Source organism: Arachis hypogaea, chromosome 10 (assembly GCF_003086295.3).
Source record: "Arachis hypogaea cultivar Tifrunner chromosome 10, arahy.Tifrunner.gnm2.J5K5, whole genome shotgun sequence".
Lineage (NCBI taxonomy): Eukaryota > Viridiplantae > Streptophyta > Magnoliopsida > Fabales > Fabaceae > Arachis > Arachis hypogaea.
In genome coordinates, this window is record NC_092045.1 from 31430728 (window position 1) to 31448331 (window position 17604).

General features: G+C 35.5%; 1 protein-coding gene across 1 annotated transcript; it reads right to left on the reverse strand.

Annotated features, from left to right (window-relative positions):
• Positions 1 to 2375: 2375 nt before the first annotated feature.
• Positions 2376 to 4412, reverse strand: LOC112715521 (large ribosomal subunit protein eL13z). The gene is made up of 5 exons (XM_025767302.3): positions 4290 to 4412; positions 3581 to 3696; positions 3292 to 3425; positions 2930 to 3088; positions 2376 to 2800 (listed from the first exon to the last, which is right to left on the reverse strand). Exons 2-5 carry the CDS (start codon positions 3687 to 3689, stop codon positions 2579 to 2581), a joined length of 624 nt encoding a protein of 207 aa, XP_025623087.1. The 5' UTR covers positions 3690 to 3696; positions 4290 to 4412; the 3' UTR covers positions 2376 to 2578.
• Positions 4413 to 17604: the final 13192 nt, after the last annotated feature.

Below are 17604 nucleotides of genomic sequence, written 5' to 3' on the forward strand. Positions count from 1 at the left end.
TAAGAAAAGATTAAACAAACAATTTTTTCAACCAAGTAAAATTTCTAAGTCCACGCTCTTCTTCTTATTTATATTTTTGCTATTTTCTTTTTCTTCTTAGTTAAATTTTACATAATTAGTTTAACGATTTATTTAATTGTAAATGATATGTTAAGAAATTTCGGTATCAAAAATAAAAAATTTTTTGTATCATAGTTAGAAAATTTTGGTGATATTTTTCTATTTTTTGATAAATTCTACACAATTTAAAACCCTCATTCATCCTCATTCTCCTTCTCCTCCTCGTCATCATTATTATAATCATAATTCTTTTTTCCACTATCTTAATAAGAATTTATGTCACGGTTAAGAAATTTCAGTATCAAAATTAAGAAACTTATTGTCTTACAGTTAAAAAATTTCAATGCGTTTTTTATTAAATTCGATAAAACTCAAAACTCCTCTTTCTCTTTTTTTTCTTCTTTAGTTTAATATCACACAATCAATTCAGTGATAACAAAATACAACATTTAGTTAAAAGTGAACGAAATTTTTAGTAAATAACATAAGAAGTCTCAAAAAAAGTCTAAAATTTTAACTCAACCAATAAAATACATTCAAATATGTTTGAATAAAAAAAATATCAATTTATTATAAATAACACATAAATGACTAAACTTATTTATGAATTTAATATCACACAATTAATTCAATGATAAAAAAACACATCATTTAATTAGAAATGATACAACTAAAAAATACATCATTTGATTAGAAATGATATAACTAAATTTCCATATCAAAATTACAAAATTCCTATCACAATTATAATGTTATGTTTTTTTTTATAAATTCTACATAATTCAATAGTCAAAACTCTCATTCCTTCATCATACATATATATATATATATATATATATATATATATATATATATATATATATAACAATTATTTTGACATATCATTGTAATGATTTTTAAATTAAATAAAATATATTAATATTTATGTATATAGATTACAAAGAAAAAATGGTAACTACTCAAATGATAAAATAATTGTTAAAATAATATTAAATAATAATTTACTTAAACATGTCAAATGCAATTTCATGTTAATAATGGCCGAAACAAATTACTAAATCAGAGAAAAAGCTTCATTTTGTGTAAAGAAACATTAAACCAAAAATAAATTTGACATTTGTGCAATGGAAAATAGTGTCCATTGCCACAACCAATTCCATGACAGGTAAAATAAAAATTATGTAACAATTATTTTTTATAAATTCTGCATAACTCAATAGTCAAAACTCTCCTTCCTTCATCATATATATAACAATTATTTTGACATATCATTGTAATGATTTTTAAATTAAATAAGTAGTAAATTGGTCCCTACATTTGGATGTAATTCTGTTATGGTCTTTTAACATTTAAAGTATTCTATTTAAATCCAAAAAAATTTTATTTAGCTCCAATTTAGTCCCACCGGAGGTTAAAGATAAATAATTAACGAAATGTCCTACATGACAAGAACAAAGTCAATAATCTAGAGAATAAGTACCAGCTCCAGAGGCACAAAATCAACCGTGGATGCATTAATACATTTATTTATCATTTTTCTTATAATTAAAATGAAATATTTTATATAAAAATAAAAAAATGTTAAATACATATATTAATGCATCCACGGTTAATTTTGAGCTTGTACTTATTCTCCAAATTATCGACCTTCTTATACTGCTGTCATGTAAGACATTTCGTTAATTATTTATCTTCACGATAAGACCAAATTGAAGCTAAATAAAACTTTTTTAAATTCAAATAGAACACTTTAAACCTTAAGAACCAAAACAAAATTACGCCCAAACGTAGGAGACTAATTTAATACTTTACCCTAAAATATATTAATATTTGTATATATAGATTACAAAGAAAAAATGGTAATTACTCACATGATAAAATAATTGTTAAAATAATATTAAATAATAATTTACTTAAACATGTCAAATGTAATTTCATGTTAATAATGGCCGAAACAAATTATTAAATCAGAGAAAAAGCTTCATTGTGTAAAGAAACATTAAACCAAAAATAAATTTGACATTTGTGCAATGGAAAATATTGTCCATTGCCACAACCAACTCCATGACAGGTAAAATAAAAAATAAGTACTCGGTGAGATCCAATTGAAATTTAAATTGATGAAATAAACATTAGAAAAGTAATAAAGTGGACTAATGCCATCCATCGGCATTTATCATATGTTAGAAATTTAAATTGCATGTAGACATTTTTTGTTCATCACCATGTGATTGAAAAAAGGTAAAATTTACCGATCATGGGATGGGGCTTAAAGAAAACGAGGTTACTATGCAATAAAACCAAATCGGCAATAATAAAAACTCAACATGAACACAAACATTGATTGCAAAACTAACAAATAAATCCAGACAAACTAGTGCACTAAAGAAACCAACAAACTTCAATATTCAAAAAAGAGTAAAGGATCCATGTTATCCGCAAAACTAATCTCAGGCATAATCGTGTCTTGCAACAACTATAATATTGATTGATAACAAAATCTGATCCCGGAGGGTCATTACTTCTTTTCTTCCTTTTCTGCCTCAGCAGCCTTCTTGAGTCTAGCACCATAATGCTTTTTGTTTGTGCGTTCAAGACGAAGCTTGTAGTAAGCCTTAAATGCCTTCATTTCATCTGTAACCTTAACAAGCTCTACTGATGGCCTCTCCCTCACAATTGGCAAGCATGAACCCTGAACTTGGGTGGCATTTGCAAGTTCCTCAGGAGTAGAATCACCAGCCTGCAATATACAGATAGTATGTATTTCCAGAAAATTTTTAGTCACATATCCTTTGCAGGAGTTAAATTAAAATCGAAGTCAGAAGAACTCACACGTCACAACCAATTCATATGCTAAAATTAGTATTACCTTAACCTTGCGTGCTCGTCTTGGGAACACAACCAATTTGGCCTTGTATGTTTTCAGCCGCTGAACATTAGCCTGCATACTCTCCAAGGAACGGTTCTTACGACGGTGATCAACAGCAATGCCTATGGTTGGAGCTAGCTTTTTCGGAATACCTGCAGCCTAGGATGTGAAACAAGATTTGCATACATTTAGAAATATATATAAAGTAAAAAAACAATGTGGCAAAGCAGCAAACCTTGTTAAATTACAACATTAGAAACAATCCAGTTTTCTTCCTCTCCACTACCTCAGTAAACCCAATAAACAATTAGCAATTATAACTTGCAAGAAAGATAAAAGACATTACTTCAATCCAATTTTACCTTCAGTTCTTCAAGAGAAAATCCCTTGCCAGCTCTGACTTTCATGTTGTATTTCAAAGTCTGCCCATGAACAACTGGTCTGAGAGGTCCAGCAGTAGGCCTGGGAAAGATCTTCACAGCTTTCTTCTGGCGAGCTAAGGAATACATAAACATTTTAAAAAGTTAAATGAAAAGTAACCAGCATGAATCTCATCTGACTGCATAAATGCATTTTTAATATTAAGGTAATCCAAAATAAATTATAAATTATTAAATACAATTAACAATAGAAAGATGCAACCGAAATTACCTAACCGTCTTCTGGTCTTCCTTGCTGGTTGATTGAACCAGGTCTTCACATAGTTTTGCCAATGCTTACGGAAGTGTCCGTTAGGGATAACATTGTTGTGCTTCACCATGGCTTACCTATACAAGGCAATCAATGACCAAAATTACAAAACAAACACAAACTATATACTTCTCTAAATACGGATACCTAAAACGTAATGCTCAATAAGACAGTATAAAATGCTAAGAACCCTGTAAACTAAATTGTTGAGATTCAAGCAATCAATCTACAAAGACTTAAAATCTATTAACTAAAATTTCCAATCATAACGAAAAACTCCAACATCAATACTATAAATCTAGCTAGCATTTCTTCGGCAAAACACCAAAGCTTATATTATATTAACAGGTATAACTGCTCACACATCACTGGAACTCAAAGAAACTAACATATTTCAAATCAACAGCTCGAAAAGCATTCACATCGAAGTAAATACCGAACAGTAAGAAGTTCCATTTCATGGTCTTAAGTTAATACTACCGCACTGAACACTCTAAAATTTGAACAATATCGGAAAACAGCATAAAACAGCCGTGACAATACGAAAAACAAAGATCTCGAACTGGGGAAGTAAGACAGATAAATAGATTATAGCATCGATGAATTGAAATGGTACATCGATCGAAGGGTTGAAGAAAAACCGAAGAAGAAAAGATGAGAGAGCTGCTACCTTTAGGGTTCTTGATACGCAGGGGGCAGCTCAGGTGACTAAGAAGTGTCGTTAGGGTTTGTGAAGGCTTTTATAGCAGCCTCTTCGCATCAGAAATCCTAAATTGGACGGTCAGATTTAATTGTCATTGGACGGATCCGATTGCATATTACTTATGGTATAGATATGGGCTCAGGCCCAAACTAAAAAAAATACTACTTATCCTTTAAATATCATTCTTTACTTAATCTTTTAATTTAATTTAATATTTAATTAATTTAATTTTTTTAATTAATTATGTTTCTTATTTTTAAGTAACTACAATTAATTTTATTTAATTTAAATTTTATAAATAGCACAGAAGTATACCCAATACTTTTGTAATCACCTGAAAAACACGCGAGAATAGTATTTCAATTTTAGAACAATTCAATTAGTAAGTATGTTATTCATTTTTTCTAGTTTTCAAATGGAAAACATTTCATGGCTTTATAAAATAGCATTTTTCATTTTCCATTACCAAAAAATTCAAAATATTCACCCACCGCAAAGATTTTTTTTTAGTTAAACTCTGTATTTTAATTGGCAGTCAAAAAAATCTGGAACATTATCAAATTTTGTTTATGCACTAAACTGGTAAAAAAAAATATCAACAAACAAATCATCTAAGTGCTTACAGAAGAGCAAATTATTTTATATCTCCTTTCGACTTTAGAAAATATAGTTTAATTAATTAATTAACTATATATATATATATATATAATTTTTTACTTAAATAAATATAATAATTACTAAATTAAATAATTTTAGAAGTCATTACCGAAATCCGTCAGCTTCTCTTATTTCGTTTACACTATAAACGAGATACGTATAAGCTTATCTTGTTTACAGTATAAATGAGATAAAATTGGGGACGACTATAAATATATGTTGTTGACAGCGTTTGACTGAGCTCCAATATAAACTTTTCAACCACTTTCGCCTCTCTTTTACCTATTTCTGACCATATTATCGATAAATACGACGATGGCACGCGCAGCTAGTAACGATAGAGACATCAACAGGTTGAACAAGATTTCGCATTGCGTCGGAGCGGCCGACTTTGCGGTTAGTTCTGTTGTGTTGAATTTTATGCAATCCCATATAGATATATGTGTATATGTAGCCATGGTTACGGTAGCCGTCAAGAACTAGAATATAGTTTGTATCATTAGGAATAGGTCACTGGTAGAAATTTAGAACTCTATTTTATTTCACTTGTATTAGATTGTTACTACATAATTATTAGTTTGAAACTCTATTTTATTTCTTATAGTTTTGTCAAATTTATAATTAGCTTTTTATATTTTTTAATTTAGTTATTATACTATTTTTAATTTTATAATTAGATTTTTTTATATCAAATATATTAAAATTAACAGAATAATATTTTTTTTGAAAACATGTAATTAAAGATCTATGTTCTTAATTATAAATATTTTTAATTTATAAAAAAATATTTATTTAACTTTAATATTTTTATACTAAAAAGATTTAATTACAAAACTAAAAATAATGTAAAAATTTAATAAAAAATATAAAAACTTATTTAAAAATTTAGTATAAATCCAAGCCTCACAGGTAAGCTGCCTGACTAGGATGCTGATCGGTTCCCTCTTCTGATCGGTGCTGAGGACCTACTGGCTGTTCGAGACTGTAATCTTCTCAAGAATCTTGTCCCAGTCCAAGGTATTCAGGCTCCGATCATGGAGTGCTTTGTCATAAGCACATGGCTGCTTCAGCTTGGGAGGGATTTGCAAAATTCCAGCAATGCTGTTTTTGGTGATTGGGATTTGTTTATTACGCAGCAGCACAAACTTCAAAGTCATTGAGTAAAAGTTCGTGTAGAACTCCATAACCCAATTCTCATTTACATCTCCCAATGGTCACTCAAGAAAAACCCCATCCACGATTCTCAATATGCTCATTCACCATTCTTCAGAGATCAGGTGGAAGCTTGTCAAGCTTTAGTATCCACTCAAAATGAGGCTTCTTTTTCAGCTTGAAGTGTCGACCTTGGAATTTACAATATTTGTTTGCACACTTGTTAGGATTCCTTGCCAGAATTTGCATGTCTGGGTGGGCCAACACCACGACGTTCTGGGGCATAGGCTGCTTGGCCCTGGCGGTCGGTTTCTTCCCTTTAGTAGATAACATCCTGAAAACATTCAACAATCCAATAAGCAATGAAGCAAAGACACTAGAATAACACCAGTTAAGCAGCATAAAGTAGTGAACCAGAATTTTGGTATACTAGCACCACACAGCTCAGTAAGCACAAGCAACAATATAATGACAATAAGCGGTAACTCATGCAGCAAGATGATTGAACAGATTAAAATCAGCGATATATCAACAAGGTGGTGCACATATCACATGAATTCAGAAATGAAAAGCTTGTATCATTTAAGTTTATTTAATTTTATTTTCATTTGAATTCTTGCCTTTTTAAGTTCTTGTTTTATCAACCCAACCCCCGTGAATCTCATAACCAATAATTGAGCACTCGATTGTAATTCCTAGGGAGAACGACCTGAGACTAATACTCTCGGTTATTTTTATTGGGTTGGACTTGCGACAACCAAAATTAAACTTTGATTTAGGATTGTGTGTTAGTTGGGAACTATACTAGCAACGAAATTATTTTGTGAAAATTCCTAACCGACGATAATCCTTACATCAAGTTTTTGGCACCGTTGCCTTGGAATTACAATGTGTGCTTGTTATTGGTTATTGTATATATGTGAATATTGTGAATAGCTTGATTTTTTGTTTGTTTGCTAGTTTTGCTAGTTGTAGGACTTTGCTTTCTTTGTTTCTTGTTAGTTTTTGTTTTCATTTTCTCTTGTCACTATAAATTCTCACCCTTTTGCCTATGAGTTTGGTTCAAACATGTTGTAGGAAATGGAAGCTTTAATGGAGGTATGCATCAAGGACTTGGAAATTAAAGGTGGGACGAGGCTCAAGCATATAGACAACCTTCGTAGCAACAACCTCCTCCAATTTCTTATAGGTATAACCCAACTCTTAATGCTTACCAACCTAATAAATGTGATGACCTTCATTATCCTCAACATAGCCCTCAACAACCCTACTCACAAGCCCCATACCACCATTCACCTCTATATGATCCTAACTCATACCCATTATACAAACAACCATATGAACCATACATAGAGCCACTCCCATTTCAACACCAATATCTCCAAGAACCACCAATTCCATATACACCACCTCAAGACTTTCACTAATATGAACCACCTTCCAACTATGACACCTTTCCTCCAAATAATGAACCCTCTCTTCCACCACCTCCTTCATTTGATGAAGTTCTCTATACCTTCTGACATGAACAACAAAGAGATATTAGCTCTTATATCCAAAAGCAACAAGAGGAGCAAAAGGAGCTGAAGAAGCTAGAAATCATGGTTGCTACCATGGCGGAAGCCGTTAACCGCATGGCCTCCCACTTAAGCTTATGCAATCAAGGCACTCCCATTGACGAATATTTGAGTTGTTTGATCGCCTTTTAGCTTAATATCTTTTCGAAAATCAACTTGAGCTTAGTTAGCATTTCGTTCAATTCTTATATATAACCATCAAGACATTAGTTCCTTGGAGCAAGACTTCTGAACGCAGGAGATGAAGCATGTGAGTATGAAACATCAAGGGGAGTTTTGGAGCCTTAATTCTTGCCGACTGTACTGCCTGTAATTAAGTTGATGCGCTAGAATGCACCATTTGTATGGATGCTAAATACGAAAAAAGTTTTCTAACTTCGAGAGAAATATTAATCTCAATGCCAATATTCGTGATACCCAAACCTAATGAATTACTCGAAATTACTACAATATATTATCGAAGGGCTTAGAATGCACGCTGATGAAACATCGTGATGTAGTGGCAGACCCCCTGAGCAAGACATCTCTGAGTGTTGCTTGGATGCTGATTCAGGAGAAAGAATTGTTAAGTGAGTTTAAAGTCTTAAGTTGAATGTTGAGAGTATGGTTGGAGGTGTAGGATTGAATCAATTGTAGCTTTAAAATATGGTAAGCATGAGATACGAAAAGTGCAGGAAGACAATAAGGAATTACAAGGATATTGAAGTATGTTGATCAAGAAAATCAAGAAGAGATTGAGGGAGACAGAAAAGAAATTTGAAGGAATAAGGAGAGGATTTCTTGCCGAATATCGAAAGTTGAAGCGTAAACTATTGTTTGAAGTTCTCAATAGAGGATGTTCGGTTCATCTAGGAATTACTAAGAGATATCATGATTCAAAGAAGATATTTTGGATGGCCGAAATAAAAAAAAAATACGTGACGGTGCTTGGGACTAAGTGTTTGACATGTTGGAAGGTGAAGATAGGATATCAGATACTGTGCATCAAGAAGGTAGTGAGGTTAAACAGAAGTGCTAATCACCTCTATATTGATATGAACCTGGAAAAATCAAGTGTTTTAGGTCCCAAAAGGATAAACGAGACGACAAAGAGAAGATCAAGCAAACTCGAGCTAAGATTTTGATTGAGCAAAACCAATAGAAAGGTTATTTGGATAAAAGAGGAGAACACCTAGAGGGTTTGAAGAAGGAAATTACGCATTATTGAAGGTTACTTCAACAAATTGAAATCGAAATGAGCAATTAAAAAGTAAGGAGTTGGACCCGAGGTATATTGGGTCGTTCAAGGTGTTGAGACGTATTGATGGCCAGTGGCATATCAAATAGTTTTACCGTAGTATTTTTTGAACCTATACGATGTATTCCACATTCCATAGTTTCAGAAGTACACATCTGATGTCAATCGCGTTTTAGAACCTAAACCAGTACAAATGAGAGAGAATCTAACGCTTCAAGTAACTCCGGTTAGAATTGACAATACCAGTGTTAAGCGGCTATGCAGAAAAAGAGTTTCGTTAATAAAGGTTGCTTGAAGTCGAGTTGGAATTGAGGAACACGCCTAAGAACTTATGTCATAAATGAGAGAAGACTGCCCTCACCTATTTTTTGGATAACTGAATCTGAATTTTGGGGACAAAATTCTTAATTAGGTGGGTAGGATGTACAATCCGGTAAATTAATAAATAATTGACTAATAAATTAATTATGAACCAAAGAAATTAAAAAATTAAATTTTATAATTTAAAGATGTAAAAATATTTAGAATAGGATTTAAAACGCAAATTTTAAAGGTTTTGGCCCAAAATTAGGCCAACGAGCTAAATCAGTTAGACAGGGCCCATATTGAGCTCAGGGCCCACATTAAACCCCTCATTCTTGGTTCCATGCTAAAATGGAGATGGGGAACATAACCTAAACAATTCAATATTCACTTTCTATTTCAATCTTCCATAACTTTCAATACAGAACTTTGATTGATGAGCCGTTTGTGGCTACTGATGCGTGAGCATCTTTCTTATCTTTTCCTAGTGAATTTGCATTTAAATTGTTGAGTTTAATAAAGAATTAATTATCTTTTATCTACTATGGATGCTTCTTTGAGTCTTGTGCAATTCTGTTTATTTTAGGTAGCATTCAGCTGGATTTAATGGAGTTTCTGCAGAAAAGAGAAGAAGGCGAGTGATGACCAGCGAGGAGCGACGCGTGTGCGTACCTGATGCGTGCGCGTGATTTGGAGATTTGCATAGCGACGCGTGCGTGTACCTGACGCGTACGCGTGACATGTGCCACGTGCAGAAAATGCAGAAAACACTGGGGGCAATTTCTGGGCCCCATTTTGGCACTCAAGTAAGGCGCAGTGCTCTACCAAGTTAGGTGTAGATCCAGTGAAGTCAAGTGGTCCCCACGTTAGAAGGCGCGAATTATTTAATTAGTTCTGATTTAAATTTAAATTTTAAAATAGAAAAAGATATTATTTTAATTTTAGAAATTAGATTTTAAATTAATTAGGATTATATATAAAAGATAATAGGATTCTATTCCAATTTACATTCCGTACTTTACAGTTCACCTGAATTCTAGTTTTTCTCTCTGAACCATGAGCAACTAAATCTCCACTGTTAAGGTTATGAGCTCTGTCTATTGTATGGATTGATACTATTATTTTTCTATTTTAATTCATGTATTGATTTATATTTAAAGAATTATTTTTGTTCTTTATCTTATGAATTTGGGTGGAACGGAAGTATGACCCTCTTTCTAATTAAATTCTTGTATAACTTGGAAAAGCTCTTTACTTGAACAATAGCTTGAAAATAATTTCTCCTAAATTCTAATTATCTGGACTTAACGGGATACGTGACATATAATCCTCTTATATTTGGATAATTAAAATTTTTGTGGCATAATAACTAGAATTAAACTTCACCCCCTAATTGGAATTAATTGACCAAGGAATTGGCGATTGATGAAACTTAGAGGAGACTAGAAAGGTCTAAGGAATTAGGGTCTAGTCACATATAGTTGCCATGAATTAAATCTTGCATGATTAAAGTAAATTAATAGGAAAAGTCAATCCAGAAAATAGATAACTTTGAAGCCTTAACTGCCTTCTTCATATTGTTTTTCCCAACTTATTTACTTGTCTGTCTTCTGAAATTCTGAATTTATTGTTTATGCTTTTGAATCTTCAAAACCATTTTATGTTTGTCTGACTAAACTAATCACTCAATTATTGTTGCTTGATCCATCAATCCTCGTGGGATCGACCTTCACTCACTTGAGGTATTACTTGGTACGATCCGGTGCACTTACCGGCTAGTTTGTGGGTTATAAATTCTGCACAAAGTTTTTGGCGCCGTTGCCGGGGATCGATAGTGATTAACAACTATCAGTTGTTTGATTACTTAGATTAGGCGTTTTAGTTTTAATTTTATTTAAATTTTGCTTTAGTATTTTCGAAAAAAAATAGCTCTAATATTTTTCTTAATTTCTGAAATTAAGTTTGGTGTTCCCTAATTAGTCTTATTTTAATTTTTCTTATTTAATATTTGCCTAATAATTTCAAAATTTTTTAGTCTTAATCTTAATAGTAATTTTCGAATTTTAGTGTTTGTTTTATTCAATATTTTTATCTCTTTATTCAGGTTACCTCATTGGGAATTCTCTACACTCTGACGTAGAGAGTTCCATCTTTTCTTGTCTTCTATTTGTTTATGCACAGGAACAGTGACAAAGAACATCTCTTAGACTTTGATCCTGAACCTGAAAGAACTTTCAGGCGGCGTTTGTAACAAGTAAGACTTTACAAGGCTGTAGAATCCACTATGGATCCTAACAATGCTGCTAATGCTAATGTAGCAAATCCAAATGAGAATGAGCAACAAAGGAGAGTACATGGCTCTTACTCTGCTCATACTGCAGATCTTTATGGAAAAAGCATTGTGGTGCCTCCTATAGCTGCGAACAACTTTGAGTTGAAGCCACAATTGGTCACCCTGGTGCAACAAAACTGCCAGTATCATGGTCTTCCCCATGAAGACCCAAATCAATTTATTTCTAATTTTCTGTAGATTTGTGATACTGTGAAGACAAATGGAGTGAACCTAAAGGTGTACAAAATCATGCTTTTCCCGTTTGCTCTGAGGGATGGAGCAAAGCTATGGCTAGACTCCCAATCCAAGGAGAGTTTGGATACTTGGAACAAGGTTGTCACGAAGTTTCTTACCAAATTTTTCCCACCTAAGAAGCTGACTAAGTTTAGGGTGGAGGTTCAGACCTTCAGGCAGAAGGATGGTGAAACTCTTTATGAAACTTGGGAGAGATACAAGCTACTGACTATGCAATGTCCTCCGGACATGTTATCCAAATGGACCCAACTAGATATCTTTTATGAAGGTTTGGGTGAATTGTCCAAGATGTGCTTAGATAATTCTGTTGGTGGTTCACTACACAAGAAGAAGACACCAGAGGAGACTATTGAGCTTATTGAATTGGTTGCTAGCAACCAATATTTATACTCGTCTAACAGGAATCTTGTGAACTCCGAGGCTCCTCAGAAGAAGGGTGTTATGGAAGTAGAAACTCTAAATACTATTCTTGCTCAGAATAAGCTTATGCCTCAGCAAATAAGTCTACTTGCTTAACACATGGGTGGCATGCAAGTCTCAGCTATCAACACCCAAAATCCACCTTAAAAGGTCTCTTATGACATGATAGGAAATTTTGTGTAAAATAATAATTATAATTATGCTCAATCCTCTTCTGAACAGGTCAATTACATGGAGAGTGGTCTTAGAAATCCCAATAATGATCCATATTCTAAGGCATACAATCCGGGGTGGAGAAATCACCCAATTTTTGGGTGGAAGGACCAACCTCAGAGACCTCAGAATTTCAACAATAATTCTCAGGGCGATTTCTAATAGAACAATCACAATAATCGCCAATTTCAGTCTCATCAACAACAACCACTTCCGTAGGCAAATTCTAAATCCCAAGAAAATTCTAATTGGAAGATGATAAAGAGTTTTATGCAGGAAACCAGAGCCTCCATTAGAAACTTGGAGGTGCAAATGGGCCAACTGAGCAAGCAAATACCTGAGAGGTCTGCAAGTACATTTCCAGGTGATACAGTGGTAAACCCAAGAGAAGATTGCAAGGTTATTCAATTGAGAAATGGTAAAGTAGCTGGCTTTGAGACCAAGGTCAATGAAAAGTTAGTTGAAAAAGAAGCTCCAGAGGAGAAGAAGGAAGAAGTGGAGCACGCTCCTCCTAAGCGTGCAGACAACCCATTCCCTGATTCTCTTAGCACTTATCCCACATTACCAAAGGCTCCTCAATACAAGCCAAAAATTCCATATCCTCAAAGGCTTCAGAAGGCTTCCAAAGAAAAGCAGTTTTCTAAATTTTGGTAAGAAAATCAAGTAGCTGACCATCTCTCCAGAATTGAGCCTGAAGCAGGAGTACAACCACCTACAGCTGTGACTAAGACATTTTTGGATGAGCAATTGTTCCTCATTTAGCAGGCTCCAGGGTTTGCAGATATTGCAAATTACAAGGCCATGAGTTTTATCCCAAATGAGTACAATAGGCAACAAGTAAAGAAGCTATTGACTGATGCGAAGTACTACATTTGGGAGGAACCATACCTTTTTAAAAGGTGTTCAGATGGTATCGTCCGGAGATGTGTCTTAGATGAAGAAACACAGCAGATTCTTTGGCACTGTCATGGTTCTGATTATGGAGGCCACTTTGGTGGTGAAAGGACAGCTACAAAAGTCCTTCAGAGCAGGTTTTACTGGCCGACTCTCTTTAGGGACGCAAGAGCATTTGTGAAGCACTGTGACAGATGTGAAAAAGCCATGAATCTCCCTGCCAACCATGAAATGCCACAGCAGGAGATTCTTAAGGTTGAGTTATTTGATATGTAGGGTATTGATTTCATGGGATCTTTCTGGTGCGCGAAATTGTGAACAATACTTTTCACAACTCTCATAATCCCCGGTCATGAACCCCAAAAACTTGGTGTTCGATACCATGGCATTACACAACTTCGCACAACTACCCAGCAAGTGCACTGGGTCGTCCAAGTAATAAACCTTACGCGAGTAAGGGTCGATCCCACGGAGATTGTTAGTATGAAGCAAGCTATGGTCATCTTGTAAATCTTAGTCAGGCAAACTCAAATAGATGTATGATGATGAACGAAATAAATATAAAGGTAAAGATAGAGGTACTTATGTAATTCATTGGTAGGAACTTCAGATAAGCGCATGAAGATGCCTTCCCTTCCGTCTCTCTGCTTTCCTACTGTCTTCATCCAATCCTTCTTACTCCTTTCCATGGCAAGCTCATGTAGGGTTTCACCATTGTCAGTGGCTACCTCCCATCCTCTCAGTGAAAACGTCGCCTATGCTCTGTCACAGCATGGGTAATCAGCTGTCGGTTCTCGGTCAGGCCGGAATAAAATCCATCGATTCTTTTGCGTCTGTCACTAACACCCCGCCTGCTAGGAGTTTGAAGCACGTCACAGTCATTCAATCATTGAATCCTACTCAAAATACCACAGACAAGGTTAGACCTTCCGGATTCTCTTGAATGCCGCCATCAGTTCTAGCCTATACCACAAAGACTCTGATCTCACGGAATGGTTGGCTCGGTTGTCAGGCGAGCACTCGGTTGTCAGGCGATCAACCATGCATCGTGCAATCAGGAATCCAAGAGATATCCACCCAATCGAAGGTAGAACGGAGGTGGTTGTCAGTCACACGTTCATAGGTGAGAATGATGATGAGTGTCACGGATCATCACATTCATCAAGTTGAAGAACAAGTGATATCTTGGACAAAGAACAAGCGGAATTGAATAGAAGAACAATAGTAATTGCATTAATACTCGAGGTACAGCAGAGCTCCACACCTTAATCTATGGTGTGTAGAAACTCCACCGTTGAAAATACATAAGAACAAGGTCTAGGCATGGCCGAATGGCCAGCCTCCCAATGATCTAAGATAGCATAAAAATGAAGATAGCTACCAAAGTCTACAAATACAATAGTAAAAGGTCCTACTTATAGAGAACTAGTAGCCTAGGGTGTACAGAGATGAGTAAATGACATAAAAGTCCACTTCCGGGCCCACTTGGTGTGTGCTTGGGCTGAGCAATGAAGCATTTTCGTGTAGAGACTCTTCTTGGAGTTAAACGCCAGCTTTTATGCCAGTTTGGGCGTTTAACTCCCATTTGGGTGCCAGTTCCGGCGTTTAACGCTGGAAATCTTGAAGGTGACTTTGAACGCCGGTTTGGGCCATCAAATCTTGGGCAAAGTATGGACTATCATATATTGCTGGAAAGCCCAGGATGTCTACTTTCCAACGCCGTTGAGAGCGCGCCAATTGGGCTTCTGTAGCTCCAGAAAATCCACTTCGAGTGCAGGGAGGTCAGAATCCAACAGCATCTGCAGTCCTTTTTGGTCTCTGAATCAGATTTTTGCTCAGGTCCCTCAATTTCAGCCAGAAAATACCTGAAATCACAGAAAAACACACAAACTCATAGTAAAGTCCAGAAAAGTGAATTTTAACTAAAAACTAATAAAAATATACTAAAAACTAACTAGATCATACCAAAAACATACTAAAAACAATGCCAAAAAGCATACAAATTATCCGCTCATCACTTTCCCACCCTCACATTCAAACAACTATATTCTAGTGGCGGTTGACTATGTGTCCAAGTGGGTGAAAGCTGTGGCTCTACCCACCAATGATGCCAAGTTGGTAATGAGTTTTCTTCAGAGATATATCTTTAGTTGGTTTGGTATCCCAAGGACACTCATTAGTAATGAAGGAAGCCACTTCTGTAACAGACAGTTGGACTCTCTTCTGTAAAGATATGGAGTCCGTCATAAAGTGGCAACCCCCTATCACCCTCAGACAAGCGAACAAGTTGAAGTTTCCAACAGGGAACTCAAGAGGATTCTGGAGAAAATCGTCACTGTTTCAAGAAAGGATTGGTCTAGGAAGCTTGATGATGCTCTCTGGGCATACCGGACAGCGTACAAGACTCCCATTGGCATGTCCCCTTGCCAGTTGGTCTATGGCAAAGCCTGTCACTTGCCAGTTGAGCTGGAGCATAAAGCTTACTGGATAATCAGGTATCTAAATCTTGATTCAGAAGCTGCAGAAATTAAGCGAATGCTTCAGTTGAATGAGCTTGATGAATTCAGATACTCAGCCTATGAGAATGCCAAGCTCTATAAGGAGAGAACCAAGTTATTACATGACAAGAAGGTTGCCATCAAAGTCTTTGAGCCAGGACAGAGAGTGCTTCTATATAATTCAAGGCTCAAATTCTTTCTCAGAAAGCTGAAATCCCGGTGGTCAGGGCCGTTTGTGGTTACCAGAGCTTCACCATATGGTCATGTAGAATTACAGGAAGAGAATTCTGATAGGAAATTTACAGTGAATGGCTAGAGGTTGAAACACTATCTTGGAAGCGAGATCGATCGCCAGAGGTCCGCTCATCTGCTGAATTAGCAGAACTGACCGTCAAGCTAGTGACGTTAAAGAAGCGCTTGTTGAGAGGCAACCCGATAATTTCGTATCCTTAGTTATTTTTCGTAGTAGTAGTTTTCTTATTTATTTGATTTTCATTGAGTTTTTACTATTTTTTTCGTTTTACATGTGTTCTAATCATGCAGCTATTTTAGAACAGAAATCGAACACTTCAAAAAAAAGGAGAGCAGAAGAAGAAGAAAATTTACCTGAGAGATAGGCCGGAGTGGTTCTGGAAGTGTGCCTTGCGCACAAGCAAGACCACGCGTAAGCGTCCTTGACGCGTACGCATGACCCTGGAATTCAGCGTAAATAGGTGTTTGGCCAGCAAGTTGTGATGGATTGGGACTGGAATTGTGCTAGAAGGATAGTCTTCATCACGCATACGCGTCCCTGACACGTGCGCGTCATTTTCATTTTGTCCTCATCCACGCGTGTGTGTACCTGACGCGCACGCGTCATCTGTCTATCTAGCCTTCATGCGCATCAACCCGAGAGTTGTACGTGCGTAGGGCTGCCTTCGCACAATTCACACAAACTGAGAGCACGCGGACGCATCCCAGACGCATACGCGTCGCTTGAGCTTTATGCGACCCATGCGTACGCGTGCTGTACGCGTACACATCGAACGCGCCGCCCTATTTTCATTCTCTTCCTCCCAAATCCTAATTCTCTCTCGTTCTTTTCCCTTTTTATCATTCTTTTATCATACTAATTGTTTTTATGTCCCCCTCTGTTTTAAGTTCTTCTTTTCTTGAGGACAAGCAAACCTTTAAGTTTGGTGTTGACGCTTCGTTTATGTCTTTTCTGTTTAGCACCAAAGGGAGATGAATGTTCTTCATGGAGGAATGAGATGACCACCAGCATAACTGAGTTCTTCTTTGCTTGAGGACAAGCAAATCTTTAAGTTTGGTGTTGACGCTTCGCTTATGCCTTTTCTGTTTAGCACCAAAGGGAGATGAATGTTCTTCATGGAGGAATGAAATGGCCACCGGCATAACTGAAGTGGTTGAGTTCCTTTCATCCTATTTCTCTTCCGTTCTTATTTTGTTGTCTTCTGTTTTCTGTTGCTTTGATTGCTTGCATGATCTTTAGTACTTTCAGTTCTTAAATTTAGTTTAAAAAATGCCTCATGTATTGCTCACTGAGCTTGAATTAAAAAGAAAAAGAAGTGATGTATTGCATGAGAAATTGTGTTTATATTTAAGAGTAGTCTTATTTACTTAAATGTGGTGGTATTATTTGTAATTTTGAATGCATGACATGAACAGTGCATATTTGAATTTGAATCAAAGTATGTTGATGTATAAGGAACAGGAATTTAGAGAATTATTATGACTTCTCTGA